The sequence below is a fragment of the Gekko japonicus genome, unplaced genomic scaffold (assembly GCF_001447785.1).
Source record: "Gekko japonicus isolate JY-2015 unplaced genomic scaffold, Gekko_japonicus_V1.1 scaffold47, whole genome shotgun sequence".
NCBI classification, from domain to species: domain Eukaryota; kingdom Metazoa; phylum Chordata; class Lepidosauria; order Squamata; family Gekkonidae; genus Gekko; species Gekko japonicus.
In genome coordinates this window covers 2247336-2268602 of record NW_015165235.1, presented here as the reverse complement: position 1 = coordinate 2268602, position 21267 = coordinate 2247336, and the positions used below count along the sequence as shown (strand labels likewise).

General features: G+C 43.8%; 1 protein-coding gene across 1 annotated transcript in view; it reads right to left on the bottom strand.

Moving 5' to 3' along the window:
- CDH17 (cadherin 17) overlaps nt 1–21042 on the bottom strand; it is a 37420-nt gene extending 16378 nt beyond the window's left edge. The window contains exons 1-13 of the mRNA XM_015409823.1: nt 20982–21042; nt 19918–20039; nt 17999–18088; nt 17685–17822; nt 13678–13816; nt 12095–12253; nt 10673–10872; nt 9660–9794; nt 9292–9442; nt 6603–6818; nt 5836–5912; nt 3911–4102; nt 2635–2879 (exon numbers count right to left, since the gene is read on the bottom strand). Coding sequence (XP_015265309.1) covers nt 2635–2879; nt 3911–4102; nt 5836–5912; nt 6603–6818; nt 9292–9442; nt 9660–9794; nt 10673–10872; nt 12095–12253; nt 13678–13816; nt 17685–17822; nt 17999–18088; nt 19918–20039; nt 20982–21042 — 1925 coding nt within the window. The remainder of the gene's footprint in view (nt 1–2634; nt 2880–3910; nt 4103–5835; nt 5913–6602; nt 6819–9291; nt 9443–9659; nt 9795–10672; nt 10873–12094; nt 12254–13677; nt 13817–17684; nt 17823–17998; nt 18089–19917; nt 20040–20981) is intronic.
- Nucleotides 21043–21267: the final 225 nt, after the last annotated feature.

Sequence of the window (21267 nt, the reverse complement as noted above, 5' to 3'; positions counted from 1 at the left end):
GTCGAGCAGGGCAGCGTGGAACTGCAGTCAGACACAGGGAGGGGAAGACAAACTTGACCCAAGACGTGGAATCAAGAACCACGAGGGTAAGGAAGAAGCTTGATAAAGCGGGCCAATATTAAAAACCTAGCCTAAACTTATTATGCACAAAAATACATGTATTTATTACAAAGACAATAAGAACATATAAGGGCCTAATGAAAGCCTCGTTACAAAGCGCAAGTGACCTGAAACACAAGGGCCAATACAAGTCAGGTATTGGGCTTATTTCTTACCAGGGTGAAATTGCTGCAGTATAAATAAATAAATAAATAAATAAAATGAAGCTAGCTATGGACCTTACTTTGCTTTGCTTTTCCAGAATCATCTTAGGATAGTAGAATCTTGAGCAAAGTCCTTCTCCTTGTAAGGGAGAAATCTCTCTCTATAATAATTCTGTTTTGGTGTGAATGCTCCACATAGTCCCACAGCCTTTGGCTCCCTCAGCTGCCACTCTGAAGATCTACCAATCTGCAATCTGCAGATCTACCAATCTGAAGATCTACCTGGCTGCATTGCCTCCCTGCATTGCCTCAGCCCCGCCCACAGAGCCGGCAGCCAGCATCTCGCCCTCAGTCTGGAGGGAGCTAGCAAAGGGGAGGGACGCTCCACCGAGAGAGTGGCAACCACTCCACAGCGGAGAAGGAGACAGACCTAGTGAGCGGCGGCAAGCAGGGGAAGCACTCACCTTTGCTGCCCCTCACTGCCCTTCTCTGTTGGCCGTAAGGCCGGCGCTTCATCAGGGTGATAGCTCAGCGGGCTGCACTGCAGAGAATGCTGCCCAGCGCCTTTCAAAGGCTCCCCTGCCTTCCTTCAGCAGCAGCGGAAGCGCCCGAGAGGGTCTGGCCTAGAGGAAACTAGCTGTGGCTCCTGGAAAGCCAGACTCTCTCCTGAGGAAGACACTTCTCTTGGCTCCTGTGTGGGACTAACTGTGACTAACTGTCCCCTCAGTGGCTGTTGGTAGGCAACCAAGCTTGCTTCTGTCAGTACAAATACAAAGGACTTTCAGCATAACCCCCTCCTCTGCCCACTGCCAGCTTGGCCTTTTTCTCAAGCAGATAAACTTTAAATGGCTCTCTCTCCTTTTTGGCTCCACCATGGCTGGCTGGCTAATTCTCTTCAACCCCCTGCTGTGCAGCTGTGCAGCTGTGCAGCTGACTTTCCCCTAGGGTTGCTAATATCCTGGTGGAACCTGGAGAGCTCACGCTGTTACAATTGATCTCCAGATGACAGAGATCAGTTCCCCTGGAGTAAATGGCTGCTTTGGAGGACCTATGCTTTGGAGGACCTATGGCATTATACCCTGCTGAGTCCTTCTATCCCCCCCACTGCTGCCCTCCACAGGATCCACCCCCCAAATCTTCTGGTATTTCCCTAATCAGAGCTGGCAACTGTACTTTCTCCTCAGTGCCTGTTGCTAGGCAACCAGGCTTTGTCAATAAAAGGCCCTTTCCACACCTATTTGGGCCTTGGGGAGAAAACTCATTGGGGCCAGTCCTGATAGGCTTGCCAACTCCAGGTGGGAAATTCTTGGAGATTTGAGGGATGGCGCCTGGAGAGGGTGAGGTTTGAGGAGGGGTGGGACCTCAGACAGGTACAATGTCATAGACTCCACCCTCCAACCCAGCCATTCCCTCATGCGGAACCATTGTTGCCAATCTCCAGGTGGGGGCTGGAGATCACTCAGAGTTACAACTGCTCTCTAGGAGGGAGGGGGAGGAGAGGGAAAGCTGAAGCCAGGGGGCAGATAACAGTAAGTTGATGGTTAACTGGGAGGGAGATAGGGTTGCCAACTCCAGGTTGGGATATTCCTGGAGATTTGAGGGGTGCAGCCTGGAGAGGCTGAGGTTTGAGAAGGGGTCGGACCTCAGACAGGTACAATGCCATAGACTCCACCCTCCAAATCAGCCATTCCCTCATGGAAAATCATTGTTGCCAGTCTCCAGGGGATGGATGGAGATCACGCAGAATTACAACTACTCTTCAGATGGCAGAGATCGGTTCCCCTGGAGAAAATGGTGGACTCTACGTCATTATACCCTGCTGAGGTGCCACAGTGAATTGACGCTGAGTGCCCAAGGCTGGTGGAACCTGGTGGAACCTGGAGAGCCTCTTTCTAGAGCTTGTTGTATTTATTCCCACAATGGGTCTTATTCCTAGTGAGGAAATAAAGACAAGGAGGTGATGCTATCTAATTTGTGAACACAAAGACTTGCCTGATGCTGAGCCAGACCATCCTGTGGTCCATCAAATTCAATATTGTCTTTTCTGACTGGCAGCAGCTCTCCCAGGCCTCAGGCAGAGGTCTTTCCCATCATGTACAACTTGATCCTTCTAACTGGAGATACAGAGGATTAAACTTGGGACCTTCATGACAAGTTCTAGCAGTCAGCCATAGCTTCATTCCCATCCATTACCTCAGTCAAATTATTAAAAAACACTCTATCCTCTTTACAGCTTGTCTTTCCATATTGTTTCTTGCCCTTTTGTATACTTTTTACCAAAGCCCACCCTTCCTGCCATGATCCTGAAGGACATCTGTGTTGCTGACAGAAACTGAACAAGTCTGAAATGATGAGAGGATTTTTTCTTTACCTTATCCAATCTCGTTCAGGATCAAAGGCTAACGGGGTCACCACCTTGGCACCTACAGGAGCACTTTCAAGGATATCAACTATGTAGGGGGCATTGACGAAAACTGGTGCTTCGTTCACATCTAGTACATTAACTCTCAGGTAAGCAAGAGAGCTTGAATTGTACTGTACCCCTGCCACCAAAGGTTCGGGGTTTGTGGCACTGATGATAAGGTTATGCACCGGTGAAGTTTCAAAATCAAGAACCTATGAAAGTAGGAAGAGAAAAAGATGATGTCATCAATAGATTCCTTGATGGATATCCAGCTTAAGTACAAGGAATAAAGAAGAAGAGATTGGATTTATACCCCGCCCTTTACTACGGAGTCTCAGAGCGAGTTACAATCTCCTCCCCTTCCTCTCCCCACAACAGACACCCTGTGAGGTAGGTGGAGCTGAGAACTGCTCTTGAGAGAACAGCTTTGAGAGAACTGTGGCTTCCCCAAGGTCACCGGGCAGGCTTCATGTGGAGGAGTGGGGAATCAAACCTGGTTCTCCCAGATTAGAGTCTGTGCTCCTAACTACTACACCAAACTGAATCATCTTAACTTCTCAACACAGGTATATGGTAATAGCCTTCCTCGAAAAGTGTTTCTGATTTCCTCTCCCTGGATGAACAGACATGGTCTCTTATCCCTCCAGTGCTTAATTTCTTAACAAATAGGTGCTGGATGTCACATCTCTACTTGCAAGTTTCCTTCCAATCAGTGATAGCGGGAGTGTTTTGTCGTCACTCACTATAGAGAAATTTTTATCCTGTGCCTCTTCAGAGGCATTGGAATTCCTGTATAAACTTCAAAGTGAAGTGCCAGAAACAGCAGTGGAAAACTGAACAGCCAGTAGCAGTCGTTCGAGTATTGGACTAAAATGAGGGAGACCCAAATTCAAATGCCCGCTCAGTCATGAAGTTTGCTCTCTCGCTCTAATCTGTTTCACAGGGCTGTTGTAAAGATAAAATGTATACCACTTTGAGCTTCTTAGAGTGAGGACAGAATATAAATATAATACCTGAATGCTGGCATGACGTAAGTCCTATTTCATTGATTTAGTATGCTCTTCTTTGTCAATCTGTGTCAGCTATTTCCCCTATCTTGAGCGTCAGAGCAGATATTTGGCCTGTCTTACAGTTTTTTGGTTCTGCCCATGGGACACATTCCTTAGGAACTTTTCTTCCTTGCTATGGGGCAAATATTAAACATTTTTATTAATGATCTTCCTTTTCTACCCGAATTATTCACCTTCTTAATTTTAACATATCCTTTGTTTGTCTTTGGATCAGTCTCTATTAAAAAAGTATTGTTTGGATCTCCGCTTGTGAATGTGTATATGATTTGAGAGCTTCCAGTGAATGGCTCATCAGCATCAGTAGCTTGAATTTCCAACAATATAGTTCCAACTGGTTTGTCTTCTGGCAAAGTAAGAGAGCCATACTAGAGAAAGAAGAAATGAAATGCGAAACGTCAGGTGTGGTGTTGTAGAAAGCACAGTGCCTTTGAGTAACAGGTCTATCCAGTGAATCGAGGACTTTGTACATGTTAACTTGTTATCACTAATTGCTTCTGCGAGGGTCAGAGCGAGAGCCAAAGAAGGGCCTGCTTTGATTATTTACAGTAGTAAATTCCTTCTGGACCTTGCACAGTATGCATCTACAACCATGAACTATTTCGGTTTGCAGCCCCCTTTTAAACATAAAAAGCAGTTTTGCATGATCATGAAAAAGGTTCTGGTTTTACCCTGATGATGACACTTAATGCATATTCCCTGCCATTTCACAGATGGAAATAAGGACACTCATACATAGAGCACCTCTTTCTCATATCATATCACATCCTGTTTCCAATTGTACTCGTTTTTGGAGGCTCTACTCGCTGTATTATGGCCAATTCCCATGATGAAAAGCCATTGTGTCTCCCATGAGGACTTGGTATTGTGAGTGTGCCTCCCATGCTTGTGATTGCCATGTTTCGATCAAGACTGCAGTGTGCATGTGGAAGGGGCCTCAGCCCCATGCATTTTTGCAAACTGAAATAGTCCCAGGGAGCTGCTGTTTGCTCTTTGGGGAAACTGACATGAGGTCATCGTGACATGCCAGTTTCCCAATGAAGCAAGTAGCAGCTCCTCAAGGCTGTTTCCATTTGTTAAGGGGTTGATGCATCTTCTCCACGTACACCATAGTCACCCCTGGAATTTGCCCCTGCATACCTGGGAGGCACAGAACTCCTGGTGCCTGGGTAACACAAAGTCCTTCTGATGGCAACAAGTCATTTTATTCCCCGTGTATCAGCACTTTATTTACAGGCTCACTTAAAGGCGCCATTGTGTGAAACCAGAGTTCCACCCAACAGCTGGTTGGCACTGTCCCTTTTGGCAGTACTAATCACCAGTTAGTCGGAATCAGTTTGGGTTCAGATATTGGCTACATGTTTCACTTGCCAGGGGGCTGCCACTGAAAAAGTGCAGCGGGCTCTTGTTTCCAATGGCTTGAATTCTAGGAGTACTTGCCAGATGACCCAGAATTCTCTAGCTGGCTTCAATTGTTTCTCTGTGTGTTAGAGCTCAGAACGAGGCAAGTAAACATGTCTGCCTAATAAAGGCTCCAGTGCTATGTCTGTTTCAGAACTTACTAGTAGAACTGTAAAACTGAACAGATATGTCTAAGAGGATGACACTGCATATTGTCCTGGGAGTTACGGCGAGGAAGAGAAGAGCTTTCCAAAGCAACTCCATTTCTGACAGGCCCCTACAGCACATGTGTCATCCACCCTTTAGTCCCACATTATCAGGAGATTCAGCTATGGGAACCGCCCTCATGCCTCTTTTCTGCATTAACAATTCCTTATCAACTAGATCAGGAATTCCTTATCAGCTAGATCAGCATTAACAATTTCTGATCAACTAGGGCAAAACTTGAGTCCAGTAGACACCTTCAAGACCAACACATTTTCCCAGGGTATAAGCTTTCATGAGTCAAAGCTCACTTTGTCTGATACACAGTTACCCACCTGAAACTATGATCTAGTTGGGAATGTGTGTGCAGAAAGATGCTTCTGCATGCACACCACCCTGAAAAGACTGGGTAAACTTTGCAGGGATCAAGACCTCTGCTCAAGTGTGTGATATTTCTAGGCACTGGGAAAGCAAAGAGAATAAACTGAATACTCACATCTGATTTTTCAAACACGGGGATCTGATCATTGATATCAATGACATGTATTTCCACATTGCACAGTGTTTTGAATGCTGCAGAGAATACAACAGTGTCAAATGCCAGCTGTTCTGGATAGATCATAGATTAGCAAGCATATTGATCCAGCATTTGAAGTATATACAATCAAAACACAACTATAAGGATCAGAGTTTTGATACGGGCTGGAGTCTTTGCTCAGTCATAAAGCTTAGAGCAAAAGTAGATATGATGTTGGAAGATCCATGAACAGATTTCTATGGGTTTTTTTTTTTAAGTTTACCCTATGAGTATCTGTATCATTCCCCCACCCTGAAGTGCAGTAGAAATGACCGAGGTCAGGAATACGGCATGAGGGACAGACTGTTCAGCCTCCTCCTTCCTACATTGGGACTCCATTCTGGATTATATAAAAGAGTCTTGTGGGTCTCATTTGGTCCCTGCCTTGTGCCAGTTACTTACTGCAAGGTCTAACGTAGAACGTTCTTGAGAGGATGGAGCAGAAACTGCCATTTGCTCGCTTGGAGGATGTGGAGGGAACAAATATGATAAATTACCAAATCGGAAATAATGGCTTATCCCCATGTGTCTTTGAAACATTTCAAAGATGATAACACTAAGGAGGTAAAGGAAACAGGCCTGCCCTACACAGACTAGTCTTCCACATGAGGAATTCATGAGGGTTTGTGCAGCCTGTGTACAATGATCTGTTGGGGGAATAATAATTGTACATGTTATATACTGACCTGGATCTGCCACTTCCACCTTCACAGAGTAATTAGAAGCTACCCGTCTGTTTAATTCAGAACTAAATAACTGGAACTTCCCACTTTCCAATTCGATGCGGAACATGTTCCCTGAAGGGATTTGAGGGCTCTGCTCTACAATACGGTACTTCAAGCGAGAATTAAGGGAACCTTCCTCATCTCGGTCTGAAGCCTTCAGAATTCCTATATCATTCCCTGGTGAGGGGTAAGGAAATTTGAAATTCATCAAGTTAGTACCTACATACAATTGAACATAATTTTCTTTAAGTTGCAAAACAACTGAAAATATCCCAGGTGTGAATCTCAAGAAACAAATCGCAGAAAAGAAATTGAACAAAAACAAGGGATCTTAAAGAGCGTTGTTTCTCAAAGCAGGGACCTCAAGGGTACTCCAGGGGTCCACGAGTCCTTTGAGAGGACATAGGGCAGGCCCTGGCACACCCACGCAGCCAGTGTAAAAACTGAGGCCTCTTAAATTTTCTAGGAATTAGGTTAGGGACCCTCCATCTCAGAGGAAAGAGATGGAATTGGATTCCCTGTCTTTTGAAGAGTGTGGTCTCATTATAGAGCTGCAAGATCACTTCAGAGCACTAGCTAGAAACCTTGCTGATTGGTGGCCAGTATCCAGTGTTTGTTTCACCCAAGGAACTCTAATTGGCTGAGTGGCATCATAGTGACTTCAGATATAAAACTGAACTTGTTTTCACTCTATTTTCTAATTAGATAGACACAGTCTCCGGCTTCAGCAGGAGATCTCCCAGCATCTCTTTTTGTTGCTTGATGCCACTTGGGGGGGGGCCGGGGGTGGGGGGATGCCAAAAAAACTGGGATACCTGAACCAGAATACTGTTTTAACCATAGAGTATGATCTGGATCCCAGAGCATCTGCATCACATCAGTGATTGGATGTCACTGCTGGGTATTTGTCAGAAGTGACATCATATCAACAGCACTACATCCTTTCTCTCTTCCCTCTCCTTCTCCCTCTGTTTGCCAGCTAGCAACCCTATTTCCAGTGCATATGATTTTACCAGGAAAGGATAGGTACATCTTGCCTGGGGTGATAATACATCAGCCCTGACTTCAGACTCTAAATTTCAGTTTCCCAGAAGTTTACAATTTGTGTGACGCTGGTCTTTTTCTATGAGCCCTTTTGACACTTTTTCCTGTCCTTTCCCCACTTCCGTTCATGTGATCTCTGACTAGAATATAGTAACCAGTATGGGATTTTCTTGCTATTTCCAGTGCGATCAAGGAGTAAAATAGATTAGAACTTATATGTTTATGTAGAAAATTTTAATGTAATCTCTCTACGGAACCTGCCTGAGGTAACTTACAAAACACAACATAATAAAAAATATAAAATATTAAAAGCTGTTAAAATCCAATATTTTAAAACCCAGCCCAACTTAGGGCAAGGCCTCATAGAATCTTCTAGATTCCTAGAACTGGCCTTGTAGGCCATAGATAGTACAAACATTTTACCTAAAGTTGCTCTTCAGGTGTAGCTGATGTGATTCTCACCGTATTGTTTTAAGAATAGAAGCTTTCATGGGGTATGCATGGTTTTCTGTGCACTATGAAAGACATTCCAGTGCATACTGGGCACCAATGAGGGGGAGGAGGGGAGGTTTGAAGGAAGTCCATGTAAAAAACATTCATAATGGATGGACATGGGTTGCTAAAGTTTGAAAACCACAATTTTAAAGCCACATTTGAGTTTGTAATCATAATGATCTCCCCTGGCCATATTTGAAATCATGGGGGAAAGGCTGTGCAGAGCTTTGGAGGTGGCTGTCATAGATGACACTCATATCAATACATCATTCAGCAATCAGTAGGAGTTACCGTCTTGTTTATGAGCTTGTGTTTGGAAGTGGTCACGGCCAGTTCTACAATGAGGCAGTAGCCAAGGTGGATGATTACGAAGATTGCAGCCTCCACCATGCACCCCCCCTCAGAGCAGCTAACACTCATTCCCCATTGAGTCCTTGGGTACAAATGTTCCTGATACCTCATTAGGCATGCACAACTTGCCCTGCTGTTTTGCCTGGGGAACCAGGAAGAAGGAGTATTATCTACTCTGGAGGGCAGTGAGAGGCTTTGGGGTGGCTGGAGTGGTGAGGGACAGGGATGACGAGAACATCAATCTGCTGAGCTGCCACGGGAGGCTGTGGACAAATGGGTGAGCTGGAAGAAGCTGAAACTGAAAGCATTTCTGACGTGCCTGATGTTAGTGGGGTGGCTAACATGGATAACATGGATGAGTCCAGGGCCAGCACTGCTCCTGAAATGGTTTTGGTGGGAAGAGATGCTTTGTGTCACCTGCATCTGATATGGACTCTGCAGTCTTTTCTGTAAAGGAGAGAATATACTATCCTCATCCACAGCATTGTAGATCTATTATTCAATGCATTTTAGGCAAATAAAGATGACTGTGGAGCATTAGCTAATGCAGAAGGTGGTTGCCCACCAACCGGCATATGTAGGAAGTTGGTTCTCAGAGGCAGACCCAAGTAGGAAAGGTCGCAATAGCCTAACACTAAATACCAAGTGATCGTGCCTTTGTAAATTGGACAAGGATACTAAGAAAAACAGCAACCTTCATTTCAGCTGTCTGAATTCCAAATGCATGCCAAATCACATGCCTGGTGTAAGGCTTTCTTACCTACACCTTCGTTCTCCTGCACTTCAAAAATAGCCAGAGCTTTGTCACACACAGGGGGATTATCGTTAATGTCTTGCACTGTGACACTAACAGCCACTGGGTAGGCCAGCCATTCTCCGTCGTTGTCTTTTGGCCCTACAAAGAATGAATACTGCAATAGAAATGTTACAGTTAGGGGTAATACTGACTTTCTATTTCATGTAATAGCGAGGAAAGCTACACACTCCACCTACCAGCCCAGTTTAGAAATTAGAAAACAGGCTACAATAGTAATGCTAGTAGTAACAGCAGCTGTTGTAATACTCTCCAGACATTGTAGGAATGATTTCTCTTCAGAGCACCTGCACTGTGCTCTTCTGTACACTTACAAAAGCTTTTTCTTCTCTGTCCAGTGGTCGAGTCACATAAATGTTCCCATCTCGGTCAACTGTAAATGGGATTTCAATAGCAGGTTTCTCCTTTTGTAAGATTTCATACTTGGCACCTGGCTCGTTCCACTGCACCTGAATAAAGCATAGTAAAAGTACAGGTTTAAAGCCCGAAGGCTCTGATTTTGATGTGTTGAGATGCCCAGGGCAACACAGAGCATATATGTTTGCTAGGTTTAATGTGTTATCATCAGCAGAATTGTATAGGAGATTCCAAAAAACCTCATTCGACAGTAGATTGTGTTCCTGCTCTAAGCGGGAGATAGAAACTCTTGAACGTGTTTTTTCATGTACTTTTTACTCAGACTTGTGTCTTATGTTTATTGAGTCCTGGTTGAGAAAGTATTCAGAGAAACCTGATAAATGTAAGATTTATTTTTTGCTGACAACCCAGAATCATGTAATAATTGAAACTGTTGCAAAATTTTCATATGAAGCTTCAAGAAGGTGTTCAGTATTCTTTGCAAAGTGAGTCGTATGTTCTGCATGTTATGCCAATAAAGGTTGATTCATTCATTCAGATGCAATATTAACCCCTTTTTATTAATGCTGGGTTATTGGTTTAAGACATAAATGTACAACACAGGTACTTTGTACTTTCTTAGGCAAACCACTCAAGGACCCATGTGGAGCATACACAAAGTGAATTAGATGAAATGGCTCAATGTAGCAACACATGGGAAACTGGAATTTTGAATTTAGGGCTTGTATTTCATCAACCAAGGCAAAGCAAACCCACCTCCTTCTGGGGTCCAGGCAGCAGTAACAAAAGCCCAGGAGGGGATGCCAACCACTTCCCATGCTGCTGCTGCTGCTGGCCCAGAGCTAGCTAAGCCCCCGCAGATGCCTCGGCACCCTCCTCATTGAGCCACCCCAAGCAGGTGCTCGGATGGCTTGGTTGCAGAACCAGTCCTGTTTTCCCATTCACCTTGTTGGCCATGGCAAGATCCTACCTGAGCAATGATGATGGGGTGCGGTTCAGTAGAATTCTCTGTGATCTTTACAGGCGGAGGTGCCTTCCAAAGATTTTCCATGACAGTGACATTCACATCAACGTTAGTCTTGAAAGAATTCACAGACTGTCCTGCCATGTCCTGCACTGAAATGTCCAGGATAAATCTATCCACATCCTGGGGATTTAATTTAAGAGCCCCTGGAAAATATAAGAGAACACATATGGCACAATGCACTTTATTGAACTGGTAGAAGTTTCACAGGAAGAAGGATGCCAGTTACTGGAGAATTGAGTACCATTGATCCACTCCAGATTTTCCTCCTTCTTCCTTTATTTGCTGGTGCAGATACAATGTTGATACCCTGAAAACCACAGTTAGTAATTCAGGACCAGTTTCAAGAACATGCATTCCTTTCCCATTCCTTCTTTCTAGAACAAATTTCTCCTTCCCATTCGTCTTGATGTTAACCATGGCTGAGGGTTACATGTTTGCCAATACTGATCATGGCTAAAGCTAATCAGGGCCCCTTATATTTGCATGATCTGCAAGTATGGGTGGGGCAACAGGGCTCTCTTTCTAGAATCCAGGCTCTAGGGTATTTTTTATATACCCTTACATACTTCATATAAAGAGGAAAGGTTATAGAGTGATCTCTGAGTGTCGTTGCCCCCAGTGGATGCCCTGGTCTGCATGCCCACTTCAATCCACAGTTTCTTACTATAGTTTTGGAGGGGACCATAAGATGCCTCCACATGGGAGGGGGGGCTTTTGTTCTGGTTCAAAGGGATGTCTGCAAATACAGCCTTCATCTGGAAGCTCTGCCAGCAGGCCACAGCCAAGTCTAGGATGGGACTGAGCTAAGCTCCACATTTATCCTCCCCTTTAAACCCTTTGATGCCCCTCCCCCCACTGAATGGCACTGGTCAGCTGTGAAGAGGAATGTGGCGGGTTGCCAGGGTGTGTGTGTGTAGTTTCCTCAGTGCTTCTGCACCAATGCAAAGGATCGTGGGTGGGAGGGGCGGGGACAATAACCAAGTGTCCCTCCCCACCCACTTCTACCCTCCCCTCTGCTGCTTCCAAAGCAGGGGTGCCTTTCTCCACCCCTGTGTGGAAGCAGCCAATGCTTAAATCACATTAAATCACCGTCCCCCAGCTATCTGTATTATGCCTGCTGTGGTAAAACATAAAACTACCTACAAGTTTCCCACAGAAGGGATAAAAGCAGCTTGGTGGGGGTGATTTTTAGTGGGCTTCAATAGCCCTTCTCTTTCCACTCTGGCCTTCCCCTTCAAACTCCAGCCTCAGCAGTTGCACTACATAATTTTTTTAAAAAAACAAACAAACCTGGCAGAGAACCATGGAACAGAGTCCCACCCTTAGTAGTCTGAGTTTGTTGCTATCAATAGTAGATTTACTTACCAGTGGGGGTTGTAGAAATTGCTCCTGTGACATTGTCAATCTGAAAAAGCATCTCAGGGTAAGGGTTGGGGAAATGATGATGGATTCTGTAGGTCAGCTGTGCATGTGGGGTGCTGGGGTCATCACGATCATGAGCAGTGACATACATGAAGGGCTTTCCTGTTTGGGTTGAAAGACATCGTAAGAGGATGGAACAGAAAGATTTCATCATTCAAAGGGCCTGTGGGAGTGATGGGTGGTTTCCTGGTTTAAGCATAGCCAATCACTCTTTCCAGAATGACAGCAGCAACCCAAAGGGCCAGTCTTGATGGGGAATCAGGAAATATGTGGATACATTCAAGTAAAAAGACAGGGAATAGGAATACATGGACAATTTTCACGATGGAGGGGATTTGTTTGCCTCCTATCATCATCCTCATCCTCATTTATTACAATTGAAAGATCAACCAACAGACACATAATGGAAACACCAATGAAACTTCAGTTCTCCTTAACTCATCCACATTGTTATGGTCTCTCACAGCAGTGGAAAGTATCACAGCTTACTGTAGTGGTGGAAAGTGCTGTCAGGTCACAGCTGATTTATGGTGACCCCACAGGGTTTTCCAGGCAAGAGATGTCCAGAGGTGGTTTGCCATTGCCTGCTTCTCTATAGTGACCCTGGACTTCCTTGGTGGTCTCCCGCTCAAGTATTAACCAGGGCATCAGTATTAACTGATGAGATCAGTCTGGCCTCTGTCATCCAAGTGAGGGCCACAGTTTAATAATCCTGGTTTAATATTACATTGTTGTCCAACCTGGAACTCTAAACAATGCAAGGTAATCCTGGCCCCAGTCACACGGGCAGGAAAATGCAGGGGGGGGAGCGTGGCTGTTTGCCCCGGAGCAAAATAACCTGCAGTTGCGCGATCAGATGTCCCGTAGAGGTCCCGTCAAGGTCCTGTGGTTAGGGGGGAGGTGCCAATCACAGGACAATCCTGCGGTGTGGCAAAGAAGCGGCCTCTCTAGCAAAAGGCTCCGCGGGTTTAACCCCTTCCAGGGCTGCAGAGGAATGCAAAGTGTGTCCTCCATCCGGTCCCCTCCAGGAGGAGCTTCAGCCGGGCCGCCCTCCTGCCACGCCCCCTGCACCTCCCCCTCTGCCGCCCGGTGGAGAGAGTTCCTCTCGAGCAGGCCAAGCCAGGAGTGGGGGGGTATGGAAAAGAGGAGGGGGCTGTGTTTGTTTTTAAATGAAGTGTGCATATGCGCCATTGGGTGCTTGTGCGCATCCCATGGAGACTTGGGGGGGAAAACCTTTTAGCGACGGGACATGGGCGGTCGCCGGATGCCACGACCTACCACTGGAAACACGATCAGGCACCCGCCTTTGCCCCACGGTTTCCAGAAACTAGTACCTCAGAGGTACTAGTTTTTTTACCCCGCATCTTCGGCGGGAAGCCTCGGTTTCACCACGGGCGCTCTACGCTTCCCAGATGTGGCGCTGTGATCGCGCCCGGAAAATCCGCCTATCTTCCATCTCTGTAGCATGGCTAATGCTCCGTGTGACCACAGCCCCTGAATGCTAAAGTACATATGGAAATAAATACCTGGGCGGGAGTTTTGCCTTACTACTCCATAGTATGCATTTTGATCAAATTGGGGCGGATTGTCATTGATGTCTTCAACATTTATAGTGATTGAATATGGGCCTTTCACTTTCACACCATTTGCATCCAGACCTTCCACCTAAGTTGAGGAAGAGAAAGAAATGATTGAAGCAAAGTCAGTTCATTGTGTCCTTCATGCATGCATTAAGGTAGAACTGTAACTTACAATGAATATGGAAATGTGGTTGTGCAGTTCTTCAGCCTTACTACATCTCACTGGCTGCAGCTAATGTGGGCAAGGACAAGCACAAAGTGATGACATCACAATAATCCATATCTATGTTCCTACATGGTAAGAAGCAGGGAACTCAACAGCAGTGTTTAGAACACTGGGCTGAGAATTGAGGCACCCAAAGTCAAATACCCCCAGCAATGAAATTTATGGGTGTGCCATAGCATCTGATTGTTTTGATGTGCAACCTATACTTTGGACTGGAAGTCACTGCTAGGACAGAATATAGAGAAACAGAATGTTTTCCAGTTGGTGAAGGTGTCAGATAAGGATGCATTTTATCTCCCTGTCTCTTCAATCTGTATGTAGAACATATCAGAAGGAAAACTGGATTAGATTTAGATGAAGGTCAAGTGAAAACTGGTGGAAGGAACATGAACGATTGCAGAGGACACCACATTACTAAGATATGCAGATGACACCACATTATTGGCAGAAAACAGTGAAGACCTGAAATGACTACTGATAAAGGTGAAAGCAGAGAGTGCCAAAGCAGGCGGATTACACCTGAACATCAAGAAGTCAAAAGTAGTAACCGAACTTTATGGTTGATGATGAAGAAACTGAAATCATTCAAGATTTTCTATTCCTTGACTTCATCTTCAACCAAAAAGGGAGAGTGCACCCAAGAAATCAGAAGGAGAATGAGACTGGGAAGGGCAGCCATGAAGGAGCTAGAAAAGATCCTTAAGTGTAAGGATGTGTCACTGGCGACCAAGATCCAGTTAATTCGTGCTATAGTATTCCCCATTACTATGTTATGCGTGTGAAAGTTGGACAATGAAGAAAGTTGATTCATTTGAAATGTGGTGTTGAAGAAGAGTTTTATGGATACAGTGGACCACCAAAAAGACAAATAAGTGGGTTCTAGATCAAATCAAGCCTGAACTCTCCCTAGAAGCTAAAATGACTAAACTGAGGCTATTGTATTTCAATCACATTATGAGAAGATTAAAAATAACTGGAAAAGACAATAATGGTAGGAAAGTTGAAGGCAGCAGGAAAAAAGGAAGACCCAATATGAGATGGATGGCCTCAATCTAGGAGGCCATGGCCCTCAGTTTGCAAAACCTGAAAGTGGCTTTTAAGGACGTTTTGGAGGACATTCATTCATAGGGTCGCCATAATTCGTATGCGACTTGGTAGCTCTTAATACATTACACATGAAATGTATGGCATGGCCTTGGGCCTGGTCTATCTCTCAGCCAGAGAATAGGATGGCAGGGGAGGGGGTGTACATATCAACATGAGCTTGTTAGAATAATTGTGAGCTCTCAAACTGCAAAAGAAAAACAACAACAACACACATTTGTTCATATATTATTTCTTTTTTCCTTCTTTTCTCTGTACTGATACTTGATAAATGACTGATTAAGAATATAATCTGTAGTTATTGTCTTAACTGATTAGTGAAAGTTAGAAGTAATGGTTGGTTTATTTGAAGCAATATGGGTTGGATATTTGTAATGTTCTAACTGATGGTTGATAAAAATTATAGGGTAGTTTAGACTCCTAAAGTGGGCCTTGTATATGGAGAAAATATCAATTACTACGTTTAGGTTTGCAAACAAAGGGGATTTTGAACGCTAACAATGCTAAAAATATGAAAGAATATCTTAAAGGGACTAGATTGATATTATAGAAGAAATTTGAACTAACTGCTGTGAAATACCTGTGGTTTTTTTTTCTTTTATATTTTTATTGTTATAAAATTGATTAATAATAGTAATAGCAGATAGGATATAGAAAAAAATGAATTGTTTATTGGGAACAGAATTTTACTTAGTGACATCTGTTGTGGACTATAGATTAACAAAGGGGAAAAGGGAATTATGTATCTAAAGATGTTATGAACGAGGCAATGGCTGGATACTTTTGAAGTGTATGGCTCTCTCTTTTTGTTTTATATAACTCTTTAAAAACTAATAAACCTTGCCCATCAACAATGGGCAAGCAGGGGGGGAAAAGAATAATAGTGGGATCAATTAAAGAAATAAAACAAGGGGTACTGGTTTTGTGGTCTAAAGGCACCCACTGAAAGTTCAATCTTTTGAAAATAAAAATCTTTAAGTAAGATTATATAGAAACAGAATAAGGGTTGAGTGTACCATGAAACGTTTGGGATAAGCTTGTTAGATGTTTGATCCATCAACACATATTTCAGCATTTTATTTTTACCTACGCTGAAAATCTGCATAATAAAGAGTGCTGTTTGGGCTAAGCAAGTTTAGTAATGGAAGCTCGATGTGCAGGTGTCAACAGGAAACATATGAAGAAGTTTTAAAAGTGCATAACATAACAAGTTTGGAAGTTAGGTCACTCATCTTATTGCAAGCCATATCTTATGTGTACATGGGACATTTGTGGACTTTTAATACCCAAAGCAATAACTGAAAAAGCGTTATCTGGAGATAATCCAATATACTCTTTGAGGTTTTGATATAGGCACACCAGTTTAGGCCTGTCTCCACTCACACTGATGTGGATCTTCTGAGCTGCCTTAGCTCTAGGATGGGGCACTTTATCACTATCTCAGGGCCATAGCCAGGATGAGGCCAGGTGATGCACTTATCCATCTGAAGTACTGGTTCAACCCACTGGTTCAACTCATGAGCATAGTGCCCATGTACAGAGAAAGTGTCTGTGCATACATGCCATCCCTGTGATTGGCAAGATTCAGGAAGGAACAGGGGGAAGACATATGTATGGACACATTCTTTGTGTGTTCCTGCCAAGCAGACACAAAGGAAATGGATGGGGCCAGTGTACTTGTGCCCATTGTCCCTCCCCATGCATTCAGTCAACGCATGGAGGAATCTTGTGTAGAGGGTTTTATGGAAAACCAGAGGGAGCCAATGGCCATCGACAGGATCATGAAGAACCTGGAAGAATGCTTCAAGGGATAAGTCTCTCTGGTCCTTTCCGCACTGGACAAAACCTTTGTCAGGGCTGATTCTGGGTTTTGAGGGGCCCTGAGCAGAAAGTGCCCAAAGGCCTTCATCTGCCCACCACCAGCCCCCCATGCCTTCCCACACACCCCACAAACTTATGTGCCCCCCACCTTCTCTCACTCATCATAAGCCCTTCCACTGCCCATGCTCAGTTGCCTGCACCACCTGCACACCCTTTCCCCAAAAGCACTGGCTGGTGCATGCAGCTAGGACTGCTGCTGCCGTGGCCACCAATAGCATTGCCTCTTTGCACCATGAGCCTGTCCCTAGAGATGCTGGACAGCTGGCAGCATGGGTGGCAGAGCACCTCAAGCAAACAGATGGGGAAGGGCATGCAGACAGGTGGCAGAAAGTGTGTGTGGAGGGTCAGCAGCATTGGGTCCCTCCCAGCAGGGGTCTCAGGCCCTGGCAGCTGCCCCACCTCAGGATATACTGATGCCAGCCCTGAAGTGAACAGTGGTGATGAACAGAAGGAAACAGAACAAGATACCACAGTAGATTTTTCTTCCTTAGGATCCTACTGTTTTCCCATCCTCCCATATTCTATGAGAGGAATCTCAGTTTCCGCATGCTGACATTGAGTCAGTCATTCTTCTTCTCAAATGGGATGGCATCGGGATCAAACTCATTAACTTTGGGTGACGGTTGAAGAATCACGGCCTGCTCCATTAAGTAGTGTTGCCAAAATGGGCTCTAGTTGCCGTTCCCTTTCACTATTGATGGTATTAGAGGGCAAAATAACCTGATTCATATATTTGCTTTACCTGTAACTTGTAAACATTCTTTGTTTCCCAGTCTAGAGATCCATTCAGATACAGAATTCCATCCTTTGGGGAAATGTCTATGATGCCTTCTTTTTCACCCGTCAGTCTCAAACTGGCAACAGGAGGCTCAAATGTAAACTAGTAAATCGGAAAAAAGAGAAATCAGAATCCCAGAGCTTTTTTTTTTTTAAGCTTTCTTTGGTTTTCTTTTTCCTCCTTTGGACAATATTCCATTTCAGAAACAGTTTTCAGGCTTCTCTGATCATTTTCACATTTTTTTCAAACGAAAGCAAATGTTTGCAACATGAAATTACCCGATATAAATATTGCACTCCTGGTCTGTTTTCTTCTTGAACAGAAAAAGTACTGTCCTGTAAAGGCCCACTTAGATTTTGGCAAACAATCTGTGGAAAAGAGTAGAAGGGAAATATATTATTATTATTGTTGTTGTTGTTGTTGTTTTCTGTATTAATTAACAGTAATGAAACATTGGCCTGTCAGCGCAGAATAATTATAACTCATTGTGGGTTGTAGCAGCAGCAAGATGCATTAACATTCTTAGTCGGAGACTGGAACAAGAGAAAGAAATTAGTTTCCAAAAGATTCTTCTTTGTGGATTTTTGTTCTGAACGTTCCCCAGATGTTTTTTGGTCAAATATTATCTGGATATTTATGTATTTAAAACGTTGATTAATTACCTTTCTTCCTTGTGGAACTTAAGGCTGCTTACAAACTTAGATAAAACAGATAAAATAAAATGCATTAAAAATACAAAACCAACGTTAAAAAAAACCCCACTTCTCAGGACAGCTACTAAACTTAACCAAATAAAGTCCTAAACAAAATCATCTTCAACAGTCTTCTAAAGATCAAAAGTGTGGGGCCTAGGTGCATCTCTCTGGGTAGGAGGATCCATAATTGTGGGGCTGCTGCTTCTTTGATTGATGGGACAGCCAAGAAAGCTTCTCCCTCTTGGGTGTCCCATCAACATATGAGAGATTATGGAAGCACAGAAGCTTTACTCAGTATCTCCAGTTCTCCACATTGCCCAGTTAAGGGGAAAATGTTGTTCAAACAAATTACAAAGATGATCTGACTCCAATGGTAACAAGAGAAAGAGATTTTTACTTACAAAAATAGAAACACATCTTATACAACATATTCATTTAAGTACATTTAGTTTACTGTTAACAGATGTAAGTTCAAAAAGGTTAACTTGCTACAGCTCCAAGCCCATGTAAGAGAGAGAAGAGAGGTCCTATATAAGATGAAACAGAAGACAAGCGATGGCCAAAGAGGCGCCACATCTAACTGATGAGAGGGTGAGGCCAATTGTCAAGTGCACCCAATTGAGAGAATCTCTTATCCCTTTCCCTCCCAGATTTTCTTGCATGCAGAGTTACAATATCCAGCACCCTTTATTAATGCCACATGCGAGAATTCTCAAGTTTTGGCTTCTCTTATAGTTTTTCAAATCTGTCTCTTGACAGAGGCTTGGTTAGGATGCCAGCCGCCATGGCTTCTGTTGAACAGTATCCCATCTCTATTATGCCCTTCTCACATATATCACACACTTTGACTGATTTCTCACAAGCCAGTGCTCTGCCCTCGCTCTTCCCTTTACCCCAGTCGTATGTGTCAATTTCCCACTATTTGCCGCACAGCCACATTTTGCCCCGCAGCTTCGCCTGATTTCCCCTGCATCTACTTGATCCTGTTTTTTGAGGATCAAGTAGATGCAGAGGAAATTGGGTGAAGCTGCAGGGCAAAATGCGGCCACGCAGCAAATAGTGGGAAATTGACACATATGATTGGGGTAAAGGGAAGAGTGAGGGCAGAGCAGCAGCTTATGGGAAATCGGTCAAAGTGAAACCTCACACCAATGTGCAGCCATTTTTTCTGACTGAGAAATCTTAATGCAGCTCTGGTTGTCTTCTTTAAGTTGAATTGGCTTTTGCTTATCAACTCTAAAGTCCTTTACTAACTGCTCTAACCACAGCAGTTCTCTGCATGATTCAGCAGATGCTATATATGCAGACTCTGTGGCAGACAAACTTACTGTAGTTTGCTTTCTACCTGGCCCAAGGGATTGGTCTACCTCCATACAGAAACAAGTACCCACTTCTGAATTTCTAGTCTAAACTGTCTCCTGTCCAATCTTTTGGATTACTGGTGGATGGCAATTTCAGTTTCAAATCTAAAGTCCTTTTAGATATCTAGCCACTCGTTTTACTGCAACCCACTCTTTCTTGCTAGGTGCACTTGTTTTCCTGTAACCAATACTGGTTACAATATCAGGTCTGCTAGTGGTACTTAGGTATACAAGTTTTCCTGTGGTGTTTCTGTCCTGATTGTCTTTAGGTAAAGGCTCACTTATTTCAGTGTTCTTAAGAAAGTCAGTTTCCAGTTCAATTATTATCTGTTAGCTTACCTTGATTCATAGATCTTACATTCCAGGTTCCTATGCAGTATTGTTCTTTGCAGCATCGGACTTTCCTTTCACCAGTCTCATCTCCACTGTCTATTAGGCACTCTACCACACTGCTATAGTCCATTTGCCTGTCATAACCCAGAATCATGTCATCAATATACATGAGAATAAATGTACACTGTCTTTGTGTTTAGTATACAGAGATGAGTTCACTTCTCCGTGCTTGAAGCCTTGCGCTACGAACATTTTGTGTCATTTTTCATTCCGTCATGTGCTGCCTGTTTTAGTCCATATAGCCCCATCTGCAGTTTGCAAACTAAATTTGGTTGTTTAGGGTCTATAAAACCTTCTGGCTGCTCCATGTACAGATCTTCCTGGATCTCACTGTGAAGAAATGCTGTTTTTAAATCTAGATGTTTGACCTGCATCTTCTTGGACTCGGCTATGCTCAAAAGTAATCTGATTGTACTATGTTTCACCACTATTGCAAAGGTTTAATCAAACTCCTGACTATATTTTTGTGAGAAACCTTTAGCAACTAATTTTGCTTTGCAGTGTTCCACATTTCCACCTGCATTTTGTTTGACCTTAAATACACACTTGCATCCAATAAGGTTCTTTCTTGGTGGTGGCATCATCAAGGTCCATGTTTTATTTTTGTGTAGAGCATCAGTCTCCTCTTGCGCTGCCTTCTTCCACCTACCGGCTTTGGCTTCTAGCATCTCTTCTACTTCCTTCCATGTAGAAGGTTCACACAGTAACACTGACCTTACAAGGTAGGACAGGTACAAGGCTGGTGTGCCATTGTTTGGTTATGATGAGTATCAGAGGTGTGGTCCTGGATTTTCATCAGCTGTCCAGTTCACCTGTCTTCTCATTCTCACTTGCTTCCTCTTCCTGTGTTGTACTGCTCTGAATCTCTGGCATGATTGCTTTGGAATCTGCCTTCTCAAGTTATGTGTCTTGTTCTGATGTTTCATCATTATGTGCTGGTTCAAGGTCCAAGAGTTGGTACTCATCATCTGCCTCTTCTGAGTCACATGATGCAGTCCCTTCTCTACTGGCTCTGCTTTCGTCAAAGTGAATCATATGCCTGACATAGACTTCACCTGGGTCTAGCACTTCCAGAATCATATCCCACAAAAACACTTT